This window comes from Bombyx mori, chromosome 11 (genome assembly GCF_030269925.1).
Source record: "Bombyx mori chromosome 11, ASM3026992v2".
Taxonomy (NCBI): Eukaryota; Metazoa; Arthropoda; class Insecta; order Lepidoptera; family Bombycidae; genus Bombyx; species Bombyx mori.
Window position 1 is genome coordinate 1,594,858 of NC_085117.1, and position 22,448 is coordinate 1,617,305.

At 44.0% G+C, this 22,448-nt stretch overlaps 1 protein-coding gene across 1 annotated transcript in view; it reads left to right on the plus strand.

Moving 5' to 3' along the window:
• LOC101740083 (uncharacterized) overlaps window positions 1–21,551 on the plus strand; it is a 35,785-nt gene extending 14,234 nt beyond the window's left edge. Inside the window, exons 2-14 of the mRNA XM_038013854.2 lie at window positions 6,277–6,374; window positions 7,304–7,471; window positions 10,468–10,581; window positions 11,200–11,353; window positions 11,958–12,103; window positions 12,708–12,807; window positions 13,665–13,750; window positions 14,184–14,357; window positions 14,561–14,668; window positions 14,830–15,000; window positions 15,562–15,681; window positions 16,401–16,502; window positions 16,924–21,551. Of these exons, the coding sequence (XP_037869782.1) occupies window positions 6,277–6,374; window positions 7,304–7,471; window positions 10,468–10,581; window positions 11,200–11,353; window positions 11,958–12,103; window positions 12,708–12,807; window positions 13,665–13,750; window positions 14,184–14,357; window positions 14,561–14,668; window positions 14,830–15,000; window positions 15,562–15,681; window positions 16,401–16,502; window positions 16,924–20,364 (4,982 nt within the window). The 3' untranslated portion in view covers window positions 20,365–21,551. The remainder of the gene's footprint in view (window positions 1–6,276; window positions 6,375–7,303; window positions 7,472–10,467; window positions 10,582–11,199; window positions 11,354–11,957; window positions 12,104–12,707; window positions 12,808–13,664; window positions 13,751–14,183; window positions 14,358–14,560; window positions 14,669–14,829; window positions 15,001–15,561; window positions 15,682–16,400; window positions 16,503–16,923) is intronic.
• The last annotated feature ends 897 nt before the right edge of the window (window positions 21,552–22,448 follow it).

Sequence of the window (22,448 nt, forward strand, 5' to 3'; positions counted from 1 at the left end):
GCAGTAAAGGAAAGAATTCGAAGAAATCCTGTCTGAAAGCAAAAGATTTTATCTCGGGATATGAAGATAGCACCTAGAACCATGTCGCGTATTTTAAAAGATGACTTAGGACTTGCAGCCTATAAGAGACGTACTGGTCATTTCTTAACTGATAATTTAAAAGAGAATAGGGTGGTAAAATCGAAACAACTACTGAAGCGGTACGCAAAGGGAGGTCATAGAAAAAAATTGTTTACGGATGAGATTTTTTTTACAATTGGGCAACATTTTAACTAACAAAATGACCGTATTTATGCTCAAAGTTCTAAGGAAGCTTCCCAATTAGTCGACAGAGTGCAACGTGGGCACTATCCTGGCAAAAGCAGTGCTTCGCAGAATCTACCGCCGGATCAGAAACGCGACCCACTGAGAAGATTCGAGGAGTAACTCAGTGGGCTGTGTCTATGGGTTAATTCACTCGCCGAGCCCTTCGTCGCAAGCGACGGTTTCGACGAGGACGGTGACCGGTGCTTGTGGTACCTAAAAGCATCGTTAATCAATCGGGAGGATCCGTAATGACGCGTTTAAGGCGATGTCGACTGTTTACCATTCGGTCTACAGGATCGTGTATGGAACAATATCGCTCACCATACATTGTTATGGACACGTTCACACTGTACTATGTATTATTGACTAAGTATAGGCTGCTATACTATATGGTGAACTATATCCTGCGAAGCACTGCTCTTGTTAGGGCCAGTGTTAGCAACACTTCCGGTTTGAGCCCTGTTAGCTCACCTACACTTCAAGAAGCTGAAATGGCCTCTCAAGGCTATCAGCATAGGTAGGAGAAAAAAAAAATTGTTGTGCTTATGAGCTATATATTATAATATGCTATTATATTACAGTGCAGTCTGAAATCAGCGTTAGGGTTTGCCTGTTGTTCCAAAGACGCTACTAGTATTGGTGTTGTTATCTCAAAAGGCCGCGGTGATGATTTCGTGTGACCAAGCTCTCGGCTTGTCCGATGTTAAACGGGTGCTGAAGCCCTTAGACATCAGCAGCGTTAATGCCGCCACGGACTCACCGTATCGTAAAACGGCTGCCGTTACTTTCAAACCAGAACGTGGTACTGCTTCACGGAAGAAATAGGCAGACCTATTTCACATAACACGCTACCACTAGTAATTACGCAAGTAATAATTTTTGCGGGTTTGATTTTTATTACACGATGCTATTCATTCACCGTGAAATTCAATCGTGAACATTTGTTAAGTACGTATTTCATTAGAAAAATCGGTACCCGCCTGCGGGATTCGAACCTTGGCGCGGTCGCGTCACTCGATACGAACGCACCGGCCGTCTTATCTATTAGGCCGCGACGACTTCAAAAGCGATTACATACGTTATTTTGGTTATTAATTGTTTTAAAGTTTGGGGAGATATATATACGATATATATACGACGGAAGGAAGATCTTCCACCGAGCGGGTGATATTGCTCGGTAGACCGACGGTCCGAATGCTGTTGTTCGGAACTTGTATGTATATATGCGCTTTATCCTGAAAATGTCGTAAGCGAGATTCAGGCATCTGTCAATTATCTTGCGTTGTATGATGGCTACCCGCCACATCACTCCCCTCCGAGACTGGAGGTCGTGGCATTTTTTAGTTAGGGTTGTCCGTGCTGAGATTAGCTTGCAAGGGCCAGTGCTGCTCGAAGTTTGCAGTGAGTCGAAACTGAGCTGAATGCTGCGTGATTGTCGCCAGTGCTGCTCGAAGTCTGCGGTGAGTCGAGACTGAGCTTGAATGTTGCGTGCGTGTCGTGCGTAGTCCATGTGATGCAGAGCTGCCACGCCGGAGATGTGTGACCCCAAGCGTTGATGATCCGGTCGTGGGCTGCGATGAACTGTAGTGGCGTGATGAGGCAGTGAAGTTGCGTGCCGTAGGACCAGGAAGCGCGGTGAGTCGGCTGCGATGGACCTGTTGAGGCTGCGATGCTGGCTTGCTGTGGGACGACTGTCGATGACTTGCTTTTATCTTCGAGAATGCGGGGATTGTGGTAGCCTAAGTTATTGATGCGCTGGTGATGAATCAGAAGGTTGCGTGTTCACATCACGTCGGAGGTCACCAGTTTGGGGAGTTTATATATACGATATATATACGACGGAAGGAAGATCTTCCACCGAGCGGGTGATATTGCTCGGTAGACCGACGGTCCGAATGCTGTTGTTCGGAACTTGTATGTATATATGCGCTTTATCCTGAAAATGTCGTAAGCGAGATTCAGGCATCTGTCAATTATCTTGCGTTGTATGATGGCTACCCGCCACAAAAGTACGAAAAGTCTACTTTTTGTTACTTATGGTTTCAAACACAACGTAGTGATAATAATATTATTATCTTGAGGTCTAGAAATTTGACTTGGGTTCCTATCTTCTCGATTAAAGGATGGGCATTTTGAAGTAAACACTTCTTTAGCAACGTTGTGATTCGAAAGTCGATGAAACGAAAAAGCGACAGTAAAAAGAGACAGATTCATAAATTCATAAGATTTAACGTGGGAGAAAATGAGATGGGAAGCATTAAACAGTTAGTGGTTCTCTTTGTGCTCTGCTTCGTACCTAATATTCGTACTTAATACATTCTGGATAAATCTATGTAATATATACGAATGAAATCTATATATATATATAAAAATGAATTGCTGTTCGTTAGTCTCGCTAAAACTCGAGAACGGCTGGACCGATTTGGCTAATTTTGGTCTTGAATTATTTGTGGAAGTTCAGAGGTTTTTTTTTATGATTGAAGGATTACTGGTGGCCCGGAGGCCTTTCCAGTTTCACCAGGACAGGTGGGCGAGCAAAGGCTCAACCAGGAGGGGTGGGATTTGCTAAGAGCTACCCGAGCGCCTTCGAAGGAGACCTAACAGTTCAAGAGTAGCTGCTTCGCGAATGAATCTACTACCGGATCGGAATCGCGACCCGCTGAGAAGATCTGGCGAGAAACTCAGCGAGCTGATTCATCGGTTAGGTTGCACGGCGAACTCTTTGTCGAGTTCGACGAGTACGGTTACAGAGAAGGTTTAAAAGGTAGATAAATATGAAAATTCTCGGAATTAAATAAAAATAAAATTTTTGTTTTTCCTTTGATGTGTTCCCCGTCGGACGGAATCCTTTTGTTTGTTTTAAGTCTATTTTATACAAAAGTTTAGGTCTTTTATTTATCGATTGAGGCATCACGAAGTCTGCCGGGTCAGCTAGTGTACAATAAAATAATTATCAAACTTTGTATCACTATCGCATTACTAAAACCCTACAATTATCCATTTCCGGAAATTTTTGATTAGTCTCATTATCTTGAAGCCAACATTTTTGAAGGTTTGACTTGTACCACGTGTGAATTGGACACATGTTTTTAAAAAAATTAAATTTTCAATTAGCTCGCTTCGTATCTTCGAATTAATTTTCTTTCTATAGCGGGTATTTGGATTTTTTTTCTATTTCAAATCTGATAAATTGATTGCCACTGATATTCTCTATGTCGTTATTTCTCTTATCCACGTTCTCTGTTCAATCTTAGTGCGTATCATGAGAGTAGCTTCAGGTCCGTCGAAGTATACTATGGTCTGTCGTAAAAATGTAAGTATGAGGTCACTCACACACGCTCTGGGCTCGCCGCGGCGTCGGGTCGAATTTTAGTCCGATCCGGTCATACGATGACATCATTGACATGTTAATGTGGAACTCTATATATTGTAATGTTGGAATTTTTTACTATTTTATTACGAGTAGGTACTTACTGTTTAATGCGGCCTTTCGATGATTGATTATGCGATTTCTCATTTTTCTATGTACCCACCTTTTTTTTTGTTGTTTTTTTCGCCTGGCTCTTCTAGTTACTTTGAGGGGTCCATACTACATTCACCGGGTGAGCTCACGGGGCTCTAACCTGAGGACGTTGCTAACGCTAGCCCTAGCAAGAGTAGTGCTTCGCAGAATTTTTTTTTTTATATAACTCTCAGACACAGCCCACTGAGTTTCTCGCCGGATCTTCTCAGTGGGTCGCGTTTCCGATCCGGTGGTAGATTCTGCGAAGCACGGCTCTTGCTAGGGTTCGTGTTAGCATCGTCGTCAGGTTTGAGCCCCGTGAGCTCACCTACTAGTTAAGGTTACACTGAAATACCCTCTCAAGGCACTCAGCTAGATAGGTAAAAAAAAGCCCAAAAGGTTATAAAGGTAGATAAATCCATCTACTCATTTCAAACAGTGTTTATTATTAACAATAGATTAAATTATCGTTGTAATAATTTTGTGAATGCTAGTCGTCTAGTCACAGAAGTCTGTTACAGCTACATCGAATAATACATTTTAACCTATAAGGCTTAGAGTTTGTATTTGAAAGATGCTGATTTCGCGGATATTATCTCTACCGATAAAGATAATCCCGTATTTTTTTTATATGACCCCCGATTATTTTCTGTCTGTGATGTTTTTGATACGTTGACTGCCGTGTAGATCACCGGTGTCCTACGTGGCGCACTGAAGTAATTAAAACTTGTTTGGTCTTTATATATTATTACGTAAAGCAAAAACATTGTACCCCTTTTTACGAAAATTGCGCGGACGGAGGAGTTTGAAATTTTCCACACTTATAGAGAATATAGAGAAGAAGTGCACAATGCTAAAAAAATATTAAAATAATGCATAAAAGATACATTAAATCAATAAAGAAAACATTACACACACTACATACCATAATATTTGACGCACACACGCATGCATACTATTTGTTCTTGACGTCTGTGGTCAAATTGAGAATAGATTAAATACTGTTTGTCTTTGTTAATATTTGAAGTGAAACTTCTTTATCGGCGTTGGAAAAAAATTTACCGTCACATTTTTCGGTTACGCGTCACATTTTTCCGTTACGCGCCATCTTTTTTGTATTCATGTCTATGATAATAAAATCCTTTTGTTTAAACTTTATCTAATTTAACTTTTTTGTATTCATGTCTATGATAATAAAATCCTTTTGTTTAAACTTTATCTAATTTAACTTTATTTAACCAATTTCTAGAAAGTTGCATGTAGATCATTTTTCGAAAAATAAGGCCATAAAGAAGTTCCACTTCTTACGTGTGTACACTAGTACACGCACACATTTTTATTTTTATAGTGTAGTCTTGGCGAAATTTATAATTATAGAAGTATAAAATACAATCATAATAGTGTACAAACTTACAATTCCAATTAATTATAGTCGAATTTCGACTACTGCGGGACCACTAGTATACCTTTAAAATACTATATTAAAGTAATCGGTAAGGCCGAGATAAAGGGATCACGCGGGCGCAGCCTGATTTCATGAAGCCCTTCACGCGGCCAATGATTGGAAACGCTGGAAAGACATAATAAAAAATTAAAATCCTGTCTAAACATAATGGTCACGACACTCAGCAGTGAGGAAACAACGCTAGGATGAGGAGGAATATTTTGTATTATATATTATTATATACTAGCTGTATCCGTCCGCTTCGCTGGGCATTTAAAATCATCATTAACGTCCCCGCAACTAGTGTAGGGAGTCCAACACTCATATAAATATTAGCCTATTCATTAAGTACATGTATTTTCTACATGGATACCAAGTTTCAAGTCAATCGGATGCATGGTTCAGTAGTTATAACGGAACACCCGTAAAAACTGGAAGTCGTCGTAGCCTAACTGATAAGACGTCCGATGCATTCGTATGTAGCGATGCACCGGTGTTCGAATCCCGCAGGCGGTATTTTTGTAATGAAATACGTACTTAACAAATGTTCACGATTGACTTCCACGGTGAAGGAATAACATCGTGTAATAAAAATGAAACCCGCAAAATTATAATTTGCGTAATTACTGGTGGTAGGACCTCTTGTGAGTCCGCGCGGGTAGGTACCACCACTCTAGCTATTTCTGCCGTGAAGCAGTAATGCGTTTCGGTTTGAAGGGTGGGGTGGCCGTTGTAACTATACTGAGACCTTACAACTTATATCTCCAGGTGGGTGGCGCATTTACGTCGTAGATGTCTATGGGCTCCAGTAACCACGTATCACCAGGTGGGCTGTGAGCTCGTCCACCCATCTAAGAAAAAAGAAAGAAAAGGATATTATGCGTGTGTTATATGTGTGTTTATGCGTGTGTGTGTGTGTTTTGTAAAGTGTTATTCTGCATTGAATCTCCCTGGCTATGTTTTAGCACTTTTCATACGCGATTGAATGTGTGACATTTATATATTTTCTGTTATATATTTTCAGTTCCGGCAACGAATCGCGCTCAGATAGCGGCGGACTATTTGGAGTTGTGCAGGCGGTACAACACGACGCCGATCGACTCCGTGCTGCAGCTGATCAGGGTAATGATATCTTCTCTCCAACCAGGCCCAGCGTGATGCGGCAGGTTAGGGGTGCACAGCCGTAACGCCTCGACTGGACCAAGTGGCCATAGACATCTGCTATCCCCTCAAATCGGAACCCATTACTACTTATGTACTTGGTACCTGTCAGTATTAGTTCGCAAGAAGCGCTACCATTTTTTTAATTTTGTTTACTGCTTGGGTGGGTAGACAAGCTCACGGCCAGCCTGGTGTTAAGTGGTTTTCGGAGCCCATAGACATCTACAAAGTAAATGACGTCACCTACCTTGAGATATGAGTTCTAAGGTCTCAGTTTTTACTGCACAATGATTGCCCCGCCCTTCAAACCGAAACGCATTAACGGCAGAAATAGGCAGGGCGGTGATACCTACCCGTGCGGTCTCTCAAGATGTCCTACCACCAGTAATTACGCAAATTATAATTTTGCGAGTTTGATTTTTATTCCACAATGTTATTGTTTCATAGTGGAAGTCAATCGTGAACGTTTGCTTAGTACGTGTTTCATTAGAAAAATTGGTAATTGCCTGCGGGATACGAACACCGGTGCATCGCTCGATACGAATGCACCGGACGTCTTATCCTTTAGGCCACGACGATTAACTTGTCCTCTATGGCTTCAGAATAACGTAAATACTCACTTATTCATTACAAAAACCGGTACGTGTCTGCGAACACCGGCACAGTGACTTCGCTCGACACGAACGAACCGGACTTATTATCCTTTAGGCCACGACGTCATCTGCTATTTACCTGTACAGGATTAACAATTTGAAAGGGCCTCAGCGATGGATCAATAATACTCCTTTCAGGAGCTACCAAAGTCGTGGCCACGATGTCATCTGCTATATACCCGTACAGGATTAACAGTTTGAAAGGGCTTCAGCGATGCTTTATAATATTCCTTACAGGAGCTACCGGAGTCGTGTATAGGCGGCGGAACCAGAGCGCCCAGGCTGACGCTATGCGAGTGCTTGCTGCTGGGTCCGGCGCCGGTCGACGCCCTGGAGGCGGTGCTCAGGAGGGTTCAGTTCCGGAGACTGGAACTGGACCACGCGATACTGGACGACGAAGGAGCCGTGAGTTGATTTAGCTAAGACGTTGATTGTTAGGTGCAGAAGTCGGTTTTCAGGACCCTTGCGTCAGGAACGACAGCTTTTTTTTGTTATTGCCTTTGTAGGCAGACGAGCACACACACCTGATGGTGAGTGCTTACCGTGGCCCGTGGACTTCAGCAATGCCAGGGGCAGAGCCAAGCCGCTGTCTCCCGTTAAGTACTCTCTACAAGCCTCGTTTGAAGAAGGATATGGCTCGGGAAACACCGTGGAGGAGAGCTCATTCCAAAGCCGGATGGTGCGTGGCAAAAAAGAATGCCCCACGGCCAGACAAAGCGGCGTGATAGGATAACTTTCTTATCGTGGTCTCCGCTAATTACATATCCGACGGAGCTACGCAAGGCCGCCGTCTCCCGAAACATGCTTTGTTGGATCTCTCGGACCCACTATCGTTGCTTTTATACTCCTCAAGCACCAGTTACTGTCATCGTTGAACTCTACGAGAGAAGTAACCCATAGACACAGTCCACTGGGTTTCTCGCCAGATCTTCTAAGTGGGTCGTGATTCCGATCTGGTGGTAGTTTCAGCAAAGCACTGCTCTTGCTAGGGCCAATGTTAACAACTTCGTCAGGTTTGATCTCCGTGAGCTCACCTACTTGTTAGTTTACGCTGACAGCCTGTCAAGGCTATCAGCTTAGGTAGGAGAAAGAAAAAAGATAAATAAAAATGAATAAAAATTAGAAATACCCTATTCAGAATAATTAATTGCTAATAATGTAACATTATCGCTGTTCGAGACTTTTTGGTGACACAGACAACACTGATCTGCCTCTTCTGTCGCAATGTAATCGTCAGCAATCCTTTTGGTTCGAAGAGCGGGATAGCTGTTCTACTATAGATATGTAAACCTCTTGGATGTGGGTGTTACAACACTAGTCGTGATTTCTAGCCAATTCTTGCCCTAGGCGTCACAGATTTCGTGCAGCCTCGTGATGTCATGAGGCGCTTATAGGTCTGGTTGAGTTTCAGCCCGCGGTCCCTCAAACGTCTAATGTTTGGGGGCTCGTTATGTAAGCTGTAATTTTGGACCGCATGGAATAGACTAGGGTTCGAGAACTGTTTCTCCGAGAGCTAGCAGAGTCCTCTAATATAGTCGTGTAATTGATATTTATTTAAATATATCTTTATATGTATACTAGCCGTACTCGCCCGCTTCGCTGTGCATTTAAAATTAACATTATTATTTATTGTCATTATTATTAGGGAGTCCAACACTCATATAAATATTAGCCTATCCATTAAGTACATGTATTTTCTACATGGATACCAAGTTTCAAGTCAATCGGGTGTACGGTTCAGTAGTTATAAAGGAACATCCGTAAAAAACAGTGTAGATTTATATATTAGTACAGATATATATTCATCTATATATATTTATTTAATTACGAGTATTTGTATCTATAAATGCTATGTATATTATATGTATACGTATATTTAAGTAACTTATAACAATATAACACTGTACCTACCAAGGTTCATCTCTGCACTCCCCTAACAGCCTGGCCACGGGACATTCGCCGATGCGAATATTCGCGCGGTGCGAACGGCGAAGCGTCTAGCGACTAAAACAAGCGCATAGAAATGTACCTAACAAGCCACGCGCACCGGCGACCGGCGAAGCGACCGGCGAAATGTACCGAGCGAATCGCGTGATGCGGCGGGCGAGCAAAACAAATGCATGAATACGGACGGCGCGAGCCACGGAGTCGAGCGGTAGTCGCGGCGAATAGTGCAGTGATTAAATGAGTTTAGTTGTTTTCGCCGCGAAAAATTAACGCCGAAATTTTTATATTTTTTATTTATTTTTTATTTTATATTTTTAAAGTCGTCGTGGCCTAACGGACGTCCGGTGCAATCGTGTTGAGCGATGCACCGGTGTTCGAATATCAGGCGGGTACCAATTTTTGTAATGAAATACGTACTCAACAACACTCAACGTTCACGATTGATTTCCACGGTGAAGGAATAACATCGTGTGATAAAAATGAAATCTTCAAAATAATAATTTGCGTAATTACTGGTGGTAGGACCTCTTGTGAGTCTACACGGGTGGGTACTACCACCCTGCCTATTTCTGCCGTGAAGTAGTAATGCGTTTCGGTTTGAAGGGTGAGGCAGCCATTAAAACTATACTTGAGACCTTAGAACTTATATCTCAAGGTGGGTGGCGCATTTACGTTGTGGATGTCTATGGGCTCCAGTAACCACTTAACACAAGGTGGGCTGTGAGCTCGTCCACCCATCTAAGCAATAAAAAAATAAAATAGCTGAAATACTAGCTAGACCAGCTATTTGGAAGTCTAGCCACCCAAAGTATTTCTCGTACTTCTTGTGGAATTCTCCATCTATAGGTATACTCCGATTCTTATTCAAATCATGTACTTCACAATCTTTTCCAAATAATAGGTCCTGAACCAAAAAACTATTAATTTGTAAGCAATATCGAGATAATTTCGATATAGACATTTCGCTGTCGGACTTCCTTACTAGTCGCGGCGGCGAACGTGAGTACCCATGGCCTGCAAACGGTGCTGCGCGAATGGTCGCCTCGCCCACCGCTTCGCTGTTCGCACCGCCGATCCCCGTGGCCAGGCCGTAAGGTAGACTGTCAGAGAATGCCTATGGCATTAAGTCCGCCTTTATACTGTCAAGTATAGAAAGTTATAAATAAACTAGCTGTATCCGTCCGCTTCGCTGGGCATTTAAAATTAACATTATTATTTCTCACCCTCACAAAGATTCTCATCATTAACGCCCCCGCAATTGGTGTAGGGAGTCCAAAACTCATATAAATATCAGCCTATCCATTAAGTACATGTATTTTCTACATGGATACCAAGTTTCAAGTCAATCGGATGCATGGTTCAGTAGTTATAACGGAACATCCGAAAAAACCACTGTACATTTAAATAGATAAATGAATAGACCTGAAATCGGCTGTGAAACTGTCCGTTTTCAGGAGGCTCTCTTCGATATGATCGAGTATTACGAGAGCGCTGTCGTCGTGTCCATCAGTGGTCCGAGGCAGTTCGGGATCAGAGGTTGGCAGGCCGCGTCCCGGATGATAAAGAAGGTGGGTGCTTCGTACCATGGCTGAATGATGAGACGCCTGCTGCACTCATATCAAGAGTCACGACGGTACCGGTGTTCCAATACCGGAGACAGATACACATTGTTTTAGGGAAATACTCGACATATGCTTAGGAATGGTTTATACGATGCGTACTGTAAAAATCAAACCAGCATTTTTTTTATTTGGGCAATACTAGGCCGTATTGTAAGCCCGCACGAGTAGGTACCACGGTTTTGCCAACTTCTGCCATTAGGGCAAACTCGCGAGGTTTTCAATGTCATTGAGGCTAAGGCGTCTCTCCTACTCATGTCCATGGACTTCAATGTCTGGCGGAAATTGAGTGAAAAAACAAAAAAAAAATTTTTTTGCTTACGGAGCACCTGATGTTAAATGGTCCATAGACATCTACAATGTAAATGCCGCCATCCACCTTGATACATGAGTTGTAAGGGTCTCAGTTTTAACAGTACAACGGCTGGCCCGCCCTTCAAACCGAAACGCGTTACTGTTTCACGGCAGAAATAGGCAGGGCGGTGGTACCTACCCCTGCGGACTCACGAGACGTCCTACCACCAGCAGTACCAAATTGGTTTTTGATTCAGTGTTCTATATTTCAAGAGTGCCGATCTGACGGAACTAGAAGTGACCGAGGGTCCCCTGGAAGCGTCCCACGCACCCACCATAGCGCGCGCCCTCAGGACCCACACATGCAGGATCCGAGCCCTGTGTCTTCAGAGAGCCTCTCTGTGTGGAGAGCCATTGCTGTCCCTTGGTAAGTCGAGTCCTCTATTGCCGTAGACAGGTTTTCTTACAGACCACTTGACGCTAAACTATTAATTCAGCTCGTTACCGAAAAGCCGCAATACTTATTAAGATTTTGATTACTCGTCTCGAAATCGGTGATGTGTGATACGCACGATAATAAGAGTGATGCGTGATAAGATAATACAAGGAAGTGAAAGAGTCAGACAGAGTACTCTTTATTGTACACCAACAAAAGAAACAATGCGAAACATTAAATACAAAAAAAAGTATAATTGGTGGTCTTATCGCTAAGAGCGATCTCATCCAGACAACCATCAGGTGGAAAAGAATCGTTTGGAAACTAATTACTCGCGGTTTACCAATCAATTGATACATATAAACATATACAAAATCCTTACATATATACATACAAATACACAATGTAAGGTGATCATAATTTTTGTTCCTTTACACATAAATAAGAATAAACAATTAAGAATCATAAGGAAGGTTATATACAAAAAGGAAGCAAGCATTGTACTGTGATATAAGCGATTTCGAGCTTTGAACTTGTGCGCCGATGTAATGCAGACTAAAGTTATAAATTATGTTGTTTGTTTTGTTAATTTCAGTCATAGCGCTAAAATCGAACAGCTCGATACGAGAGCTTCGTTTGGGCGATAATAATTTGAGTTCATCGGACGCGGTCCAGCTCGCCTCGTTACTGAGATACAACACAAACATACAACTGTTGGACTTGTCGAACAACCAAATACAGGTTAGTTCCGGTCGTGACGCTGTAACACTTGGACAGATGCGGCGTTTGTGTGAGCAGATCTGGTCGGGAGATGGATCCGGAAGTTTCAAGACACTCAGGTCAGGGATCCGATCGGTTTCTGTCAGATTCTGCACGAAAATGCGACTAGAATACCCTTTATGACCCTGTGGTTATCTAAGCCCATGTAGCAGCGTGAATGCAGCCGAACGCTTTGAGGTATGAGGTTGAAGATAATATACGGTCGCTATTTCGGACCCTTCTGATCCACTCTCGGTGCATTTAGGTACTCCAAGCACCTATCACCATTCTCTTGGAACTTGTCGATGCGACGAAAATTTTGACATTCAACCTTGATCACAGAAACAGCCAATTGAGTTTCTCCCCGGATCTTCTCAATATCGCGTCTCCGTCGCGATTCCGATCCGCTTGTAGACATTAGACAGACCGCAACCAATCAGCCCAATTTTATCTCTGCAGTTGACTTTTTATTGCTCTATTTTAGAAGAACTACTCACAGCATTCCCAATGAAGCGACAGACTTTATACCCTGTATGGCACAATCAGTCAGAAAAAATATTCCTCATTCATTCGTTTTCCATTGCAGGATTCCGGTGTCGGTCACATAGCTGATGCTCTGGTCGAGCAGGCGGCTCTGACGCCTCCCTCGGCTGTCGCTTCGCCCCTGTCTCCGGTTTACGGTCAGGGTATGTGACTCCATATCTCTAATAAACAATTTTTTTTTATTGCCCTTGTAGGCAGACGAGCGTACGGCCCACCTGATGGTGAGTGGTTACCGTCGCCCATGGACTTCAGCAATGCCAGGGGCAGAGCCAAGCCGCTGCCTAACGCAAAAGCCGCTGCCTACCTGCCACTGCCTACCTGCCGCTGCTTACCTGCCGCTGCCTACATACGTCTGTTGATGTCTTAAGTCTGTTTGTTAGTCTTAGGTTAATCTGTATACGTGAAGCAAAAACTTTGTACCCTTTTTACGAAAATTGCGCGGACGGAGGAGTATAAAATTTCCCACACTTATAGAGAATATAGAGAAGAAGTGCAGAATGCTAATATTTTGATTAAATAATGCATAAAAGATACATTATATCAATAAAGAAAACATTACACACACTACCATGTATTTGACACACACATACACACATACTCCTTGTTTATTGTCAAACTTTTGTTGTTGTTTAAAATCTGTGGTCAAATTGAGAATAGATTGATATTGTTTGTCTTTGATATTATTTGTCTATAGTGTAGTCTTGGCGAAACCTGTTATTATAGAAGTATAATAGTCAATAGTCTTCAACAATAAAACCACAATAATGTTCAAACTTATAATTTCAATTAATTATAGTCGAATTTCGACTAATGCGGGATCACTAATAACTAATAATTGGTCCTGGTGGGGGATTTGAACCCTGACTCAGCGCTGAAGTCTCTGCCTTTACATGAACTTATCCAAACTATTATCCAGTACACGACAAAAGATACAGAATCTAAATTAAAATAAATGAAGAGATGTGAACAAAATAATGATGGTCTAATCATCTTTTCGCAGGTCACGAAGTCAGAGGTCTCTCGTTTCTGGTGCTCTGGAACAATCAGTTGACGAGGAACTGCGCTGTGCACCTCAGCAAAGCTCTGGTGAGTGTACCGGCTGCGGTCCTTGGACGCTCTTGTTATTAGTATCAATAGCAGACGCATATCCCTCAACCTGATGATAAGCGGCTCCATTGGTAACGCAATACTCCTTTGCGGTTTGAAAGGTGGTTGGTTAATGATTAAATTTTGTGTATAATAAAGAATATTCTCCTTCTACCTATCTCCCCTTCCCTACCTCTCCCCTCTCCCTACCTCTCCCCCCTCCCTATCACTCTCTCTCTCTCTCTCTATCTCCCCTCTCCCTATCTCTCTCCCCCTTCCTCTCCCTATCTCTCTCTCTCTCTCTCTCCTCCATCTCTCTTTCCCTCTCTCCCCATCTCTGTTTTCCTCTCTCCCTCTCTCTCTCCTCTCTTTGTTTGTTTTATACCTTATAAAACCTTGAAGGCGTATTGATAGTGACGTTTGTATTGGGCAGCGCGGCTGTTCGTCGCTGTGCGTGCTGAACATAGGGCGCAACGCGGTGGGCGGGGACGCGGTGCGGGCGGCGCGCGCGGGCTCGTCGCTGGCCTCGCTCGGGCTGCAGGCGGCGCGGCTCGGGCCCGACGCGGCGCCGGCGCTGGCGTGCCTCATCGCGGACACCAGGCTGCAGGTCAGACCCTCCCCCCCTCCCCCCGTCTCAAAGCTAAGTCTGTAGATGTAAACGACAAAGGGAAGATTTCCATCGAGCATATGAGTTAGCCTCCCAAGGCTATCAGCATAAGTAGGGAAAAAAGACCTCAAATCATGCAACGTATGTAGTAGGGGGTAAGTGAGACGCTATAAACCTAACGCATTTAACTTGTTGTGTTTCAGAGATTGGACTTGCGAGACAACAAGCTAGGGAGTGTCGGGCTGCGAGCCATACTCAACGCCCTCAGGGAGAACACCACCCTCACGCAAATAGACCTGGACGATCAGGCGGTAAGCGGCTCCACTGAACTGTATAGTACACTACTATAGACACAGTCCTCTGCAGTTCTGTACTGATCCCGAGCTCTTCTCGTACACAAACAGACACAGATCCGACCTACATCCAGCCGAGAGTACTAAACTACGCTACTATAGACACAGTTTCCCGACAGGACTCGCCGGACTCGCTCCCCGCGGCCGAGGACCAGGAGGCTGCGACCGTATCCCGTCTGACGCGAGAGATCAGAGCGCTGTGTCGCAGGAACGAACCAGTAGCGACCGAGCCCACGTCACGGACCCACCGAAAGATCAGCTTGACATGTAACACCACAACTGTGCTAAAGGTGAGGTTCGATTTCTTTATTATTGTTACGCCCCGGTAAGAGTAACGCCATCTATTGTCGAATAGTAGAAACGAATATCAAAAGAACTAGCAACACCGAGAACGCTCGAAAAGTACAACGCCATCTATTGTCAGATAGCGGAAACACGTCGAAGCCACTCGACTTGCCCAGAACGTTCTCGATAAATGTAGGGATGTCGACTTTAAAAGCGTTGTAGAGATGGCACGCAGTTTAATCGGAACTACCTACTCGAAGCGAAACAGCGATCAGATCACCTGAAGCGAATTGAGAATTTTAAAGTGTTGGTTAAGTGTTGTAAGTGTTAATACAGAAATAGGCAGGGTGGTGGTACCTACTCATGCGGACTCACAAAACGTCCTACCAGTAATTACGCAAATTATAATTTTGCGGGTTTATTTTTTATTACACGATGTTATTTAATTCCATTACCGTGTATGCAATATGTCAGTTAATATACAGGGAGTTTGTTTTGTTCTCGCTTCAGTCGTCATACACATACATACATATACAGGGTGTTCGTTTTGTTTGTTCTCGCATCAGTCGTCGTTGCGGCCGGAGGAGGAGCGCCGCGCGTGCAGACTGCGCTCCCCCGCCCCCTCACCCGCGCCCTCCCCCGCGGGAAGCCCAGTGCCCACGATACACGCCGCCTCCAGGTTTTCTGTGAGTATGGTTCTATTCCCGCAATAAACTATACATAAGCTCCCAGAATATGACCTCCCTGTGTAGTCCAAAAGTAGACCAAAGGAGTCATTGGATGACAGGAGGCATTGCAAAGGCTGATTCCATGGTGTTTTTAAAATGATGACGTCAGCGTTGCGGACAGTGACAGTAATTAAGAGTCACTTTTCCAATGAATTCCATTTATTCCATTTCAGTGCAACAGAGAGAGAGCTTTATTGTCATACTTTTGTTATTGTTTAAAGTCTGTGGTCAAATTGAGAATAAATATTCTTTGTTTTTAATGTTATTTGTCTATGTTTACGTGTAGTCTTGGCGAAATCTGTGATTATAGAAGTATAATATTTCGACAATAGAACAATGATAATGTTCAAACTTATAATTTCAATTAATTATCGAATATAGACTACTGGGGGACCATATAATAATAATAACCAGTGGTCCCTCAATAGCCTCTCTACTGTATTTATTTAAAATCTTATTAACCTTACTAGTGGTTAGGAGTCCAGAGCTAGAAACTTCCTCACAATACGCGCCGTATCGAAGATACCTGCCTATTGTACCAGGCCGGTAACTCAGTTGAATAACGAAAATTTATTAAGTTGTTAAGGTGTTGGTTCAATGTAAAAACTCAAAAACCTTAAAAAATTTACTGAACCCCGTCATCCACTCATGTCTTCGTATGATGTGACCGCGTCCAGGTGACCAGGGTGACGCCGGAGCGGGACCCCAGGGACAGCCCGAGTCCAGGGACGATTCCCGGCACAGATTACCCGACGCCTTCACGTTTTAAAGTCGTACAGGTACAGATTACCTTTTGTATTAATTTCATTATTATTATTATTATTTTTTATTGCTTAGATGGGTGGACTAGTTCACAGCCCACCTGGTGTTAAGTGGTTACCCGGAGTCCATAGACATCTAGAACGTAAATGCGCCACCCACTTTGAGATATAAGTTCTAAGGTCTCAAGTATAGTTACAACGGCTGCCCTACCCTTCAAACCGAAACGCATTACTGCTTCACGGCAGAAATAGGCAGGGCGGTGGTACCTACCCGCACGGACTCACAAGAGCTCCTACCACCAGTAATTAGGCAAATTATAATTTTAGATAAGATGCCTTTATACGGCTTTTAAGAAGCGGTTTACCCTCCCATATGGAGTTATCACTTCAAAAATACTAACATATGGTAGCTATCTTTGATTAACTCTTCTACCTTCAGGTGGTCGAGCCGCTGCAAGTACAAATCGACGCGGCCTCCACCCAGAGACGACCACCCTCACGCTTCTCGGTGACCAGGAACTACGACACCACGTACGATCCTCAACAAAGGACGCCAGAAAAGACACAGACGGACACTCAGACGAACAAAACAGATCGAGATGAAACTCCCATTGAAAGCACTGCCGTCGAAGCGAAAACCGAAGATCTACCTAAAGCACTTGCTGTGGAAGCTGTAAATGTAACAAGAGACGCCGTCCGCGATGTTGAAGCGGGTGTAGACGAAGCGAAGTTTGACGAATTTACCGATTCCAATCGGAGAGACGAATCAAAGAATGAATTCGATAATATAACCGTTATCGAGTTCAAGAGGAACATTCAAGAGATTATTGGTAGAAGCGAAACGATTGAAGTGCATCGTGCCGAAGACGAAGCTCACGCCGAAGCTGATAGTGACAGAAGTACGACATCAGAGAACGTGATAGGAAAAACGTTCTATGTTTCAACTGTAAGTGGGAGTGTTTGTGACGAGGAAGTCACTGGTTCCCCCTCCCGGGGGCCGGGGGGGCGGCCTCTGTCGAGGCTCTTTGAAGTAAGGCGCGTGCCTGACCCCCGACCCGTTGTATGCGACAACGCGACGGACATTAGCGCCGAGTTAAACGTAGAGACTGATAAGATTGAGGATGGGCTAATTAGGGATGTGACGATTGGCGAATGTGATAGTGAATGTGACGGGGGAAGTGTTTTAAGTGAAAACGCGCCAGAGACGGACGCTAGCGGACACGCGGGACCCGCAGGACCCGCGGACGTCGACGAGACAATAAAACGCGTTAAGACAATCAAACAAATCGAAATACTAACAGAAGACTTAGGTAACATAATAAACGAAATGAAAGTTCTATCGATGAGGAATCAAAACGTTTTAGATAGTGAATGTGTAAATAGTGCAAATGTACCTGCTAATTTAGTTATTAAGAAGATTAAAAGCGAACTGAGTCCGGACAGTTCCGATATCGAGGTTTCCATGCTGATGAGTGAGAAGCTGGCCGATTTCCGCGACAGCAGCTCGTCCTTGGAAATATCCGGGGGCTCTGTGGAGAGTCTCAACGAGGTCCAGAGGCTGACCGTCAGGGCTGCGGCCTCGGACGATGACGGGCAGAGACCCGAGCGCGTTCTGTCGGCGGGGAGCAGCGTCGAGTCAGCCAATGACGTCACGCCTGTCAACTATTTGAACACGTCGCTTAGCTCAAACGAAAGCGCGTCTCCGGTCTTCGGGAAGAAGATCCACGGCTCCCTGTCGAGTCTGGAGGCGAGCGTTAGCTCAATAGATTCCGTCAGACAGGAGAAACTAATGGTGACGTCGGCTGATTCGGGTATAGAATACTCTCTGCAGAATCCGACGGAGCCGCGCGATGATGTGTCCTCGAACGAGGGCACGTTGACGAATAACTCGAGTTTGAGGGATACAAAGAAGAATCCTACAGAGGAGACCCTGACGTCGTCCCCGAAGAGAGCATCCAGCTTGATGGATGTACCGGCACTTAAAAGTAAAGGCTTGGAACGAGCTAGAAAGAAATCCTGGGTCGCTCCATCATCGAGCTTCCAAGTGCCAAGACCCGAGGCGGACAGAGACTCGAAACCCTCGCACTTGGAGAAACTCTTGAGCATCTTCCAACATCCGACAAGTATATTTTCGAGGAGCTCTCAGAGTGACGATGAAAGGAAATCGGCTTCCAACACCCCGCCCAGGAAGGACTCCTCTTTGACTAGTTCCTTTTGGACGTGGGGCAGCAGCATAGATAAGGACAAGGACGAAAAGGACGACAGCTCGTCCGAAGCAACGGACTCTACATTGTCCGAAAGGATTCAAGTATCATTCGTTGATGAGTCATTCTCGAAGAGGTTGGACTCGAAAACTCCATCCACTGACACGGACAATACTTTAAGCGAATTTCAATCATTCGCTCCACAGATATCGGAGACGACGGACGCGACTCGTGACGCAGGGAGAAGTATAGTTACCGCCCCTACCACCGATGACAATTTAGTACAAAAAATAGATTTAAGCAAAAAGGACCCTAACGCTAACGGGAATAGAGTTAGCAGTAGAATAGATCTCAGACAGCCCAACGAAATAAATAAGAATATTCACGAATCGGTCGCGCCATGTACTGAAGGCGGCAAAAATCCGGGACGAACGCCAGGCGTGATTGTAAAAGACATTAAAATCGATGATACGGCCAGACCGAGGACCTTCGCAGCCGTCTTAAAGTCCTCGGGCTCCGAGAATTCCTTGGAGAAACAATCCAGTCCGGATCCTGGTCAAACTGTGGACAAACTCCCAAGCAAGGTCATAAGGGGGATCAAAGAGAATATCAGCCCGGAAAATACTTTGACGTCCAACACTAGCACGACCCGAGCTCTTGCCATTGAACTGACTGAGAAGCAGATGAAATGCCAGCCTTTAATTAACGCTGCTTTTGTATCTTCTCTACTAGAGAAGAGTACAGCGGATGAGGCTGTCGGCTTAGCCCCTATAGCGGTTATAGATGAAACGTGCGACGAATCGGCCGATGCTCATATTCAGTTGGAATATATAGACGCTGATAAACTTCACGCGCGCAGCGGCGTTGTATGCTTAGAGGGATTTGCCGATCCGAACACAGAAAAAATCACTCAAGACTTAGAAGCTGTCGACTTGGGGAAGGACGCGTTAGCTTATTTAGCTTACGAAAGTCAAGATTTCGAGCCGGATGCGAACAAGCAAAGCTCGTTAGCTGAAGAACTCCAACAAGCGGAACTTAAAGAGATTGTCGATTTGTCACCAGAATTGATAGTAGATGAAGCATTGGAAATACCGGACGTGTTCACAGCGAAAGAGATGAAGGGATTGAGGGCGTCCCCCGTAATACCGGACAGGGCTAAATTGAAAAAGTCAAACTCCCTAGAAGATTTATCGCAGTTACAGAGTACGGATGCTGAGAAAAGTGACCGGAAGACGAAAACGATAGCCTTCAAGATACCGGAAAGCACGCCCAAAGACATACCCCAAAGACGGACCAAACTGAGGTCCAGGAGCGGGTCAAGCCCCAAATCTTTGCCCGAAAGCTTGAACAAACCTTGTCCACTGACGAAAATGGATTCTCTATTAACAAAGAAGAAGAAAAAGGTTTCTTCTTTAGGCAAAATGGCAAGGGATTCGCTCTTGGCTTTAAACATGTCCGAAGAAGAAATAGCAGAATTCAGGCGCTCATACAAACTTACTTCTGTCGAAAGCTTAAGGAGCTTGGAGTCAGTTTCGGAAGACGCCAATTCGCAGAGTGGGAATTCAGTAGACTCTAGATGCAGGTCTTGCCTGAGGACCTCACAAGAGAGCCTCATGTCGTTGGACTCGATGACGGAAGAATGCAACTGCGATAAAGGCAATCGTTCGGCTAGATAAGCATACATTGACGATATCATGATATTGTCGAACGACTATAGGTTCCACATGGCAACATCGAATCGTAATTAAAGTGATCTCAAGTGAGAATTAGTGAGCGGAGATGAGTTTTCTTGAGTGATGCTCATTTCCGCACGAGCCGTGGACGATCATGTGACTGAGTGATAAAAAATGTTTTTTTTTTTTTTAATTATAATAATTATATTATCTAGTTATTAATTGGAATTTTTTAACGATGTACAAATTCATTAAAATAATGCGAAATTCTAAAACAACAAAAAAAAAAAAAAAAAAAACAAAAAAAAAACGAAAAACGTTTTGTGTGAAGTATAGCGCCTTTTTGAAAGATTATTTAAAATAAATTGTATATTAAATATACTTACTTTCAAAATAATTATGTATAAATTGTTTTTGACGAAATTGTATGAATAAAGCGCTTTTAAAGAACTGAAAAGCGAACGGTCTGATTGATGTTAAGTGTGCCAATACGGTAACGATTTAAGTTGATACCCGAACATGACTGGTACGGTCTGCACATAAAAAGTATTTTTTTTTTTTTATTCCTTAGATGAGTGGACGAGCTCACAGCCCACCTGATGTTAAGTGGTTACTGGAGCCCATAGACATCTACAATGTAAATGCGCCACCCACCTTGAGATATAAGTTGTAAGGTCTCAACGGCTGCCCAACCCTTCAAACCGAAACGCATTACTGCTTCACGGCAGAAATAAGCAGGGTGGTGGTACCTACCCTTGCGGACTCACAAGAGGTCATACCACCAGTAAATTGCCATACGAAAAAAAATGAAACAATTTCTTAAAACGGTCGCGTCAATATCGATTATATCTATCGCGCTTCGAACGAGAATTTTGTGAACTTGATATTTATAAGAAATTAATCCCAGGCTAGGCTGTGTGCAATTAACAAGCTCACCCCCACACAAACATGGCGACCGTTTTCGCATTACCGCAATCAGCATTAATGCGTGCCTTCCGAAACGTAGTCTATCGTTCACGTTGGCCCTCAATCAAACCGTTTACGTGTCGCAAAAAAATGAAAAAAAAAAATTGTCTACGGTCGTGTCGGTATCCCATATTGAATTCATACCACAGATTAAAAATAGTGCTTAGCGAAATGAATACAAATATAATTTACTTAAATAGTACATAATATATGAATGTAATTGTTTGAGTGTTTTATTTTTATGCGTCAGATTGCGGGGTCATGATTATACCCCTCGGCGGACCTCGGACCTGCCCTCGGGCCTCTGAGTGGCAATTGTTAGCAAACCCTTCCCTCCCAGCCAAGCTCCAGGCATCAGACACAGACAGAGATCTCTTTACCGAGATCCATTTCTCTCTCTCTCTCCGATCTCTTCACTGCTGAAGATCGTGACTCCTACCGATTCCGTCAACCAGCTGTCTCCATCGATCTCGTCTTGTAGCTTGGTGGAGTACTCCCAGTTCCTCCGCTATTTGGTCCGACCATCGTTTGTGATCTCTACCCCTAGGCCTTTTCCCCTCTATTTTACCGGTCACAAGATCCCTTTAAAAGCGCTTAAATATTATTATTTTTTATTGCTTAGATGGGTGGACGAGTTCACAGTCCATCTGGTGACAAACCGTTACTGGAGTCCGTAGACATCTACAACGTAAATGCCACCACCTACCTTGAGATATAAGTTCTAAAAGGTCTCAGTATAGTTACAACGGCTGCCCCACCCTTCAAACCGAAACGCATTAGGTGCTGCTTCACGGTAGAAATAGGCAGGGTGGTGGTGGTACCTACCAGTGCGGACTTACAAGAGGTCCTACCATCAGTAATTACGATGGTTCCCCTCCACGGTGTTTCCCGAGCGCTATGAATTGTCCTTCAAACGTGACTTGTGGAGAGTACTTAAGCGGTAGGCAGCGGCTTGCCTCTGCCCCTGGCATTGCTGAAGTCCACGGGCGACAGTAACCACTCACCATCAGGTGGGCCGTATGCTCGTCTGCTTACAAGGACAATAAAAAAACAACTCCATCATAGATCGGCGAAATAAACCGTTAAAACTTCAATTTGGATAATTAATGACGAGGAAATTT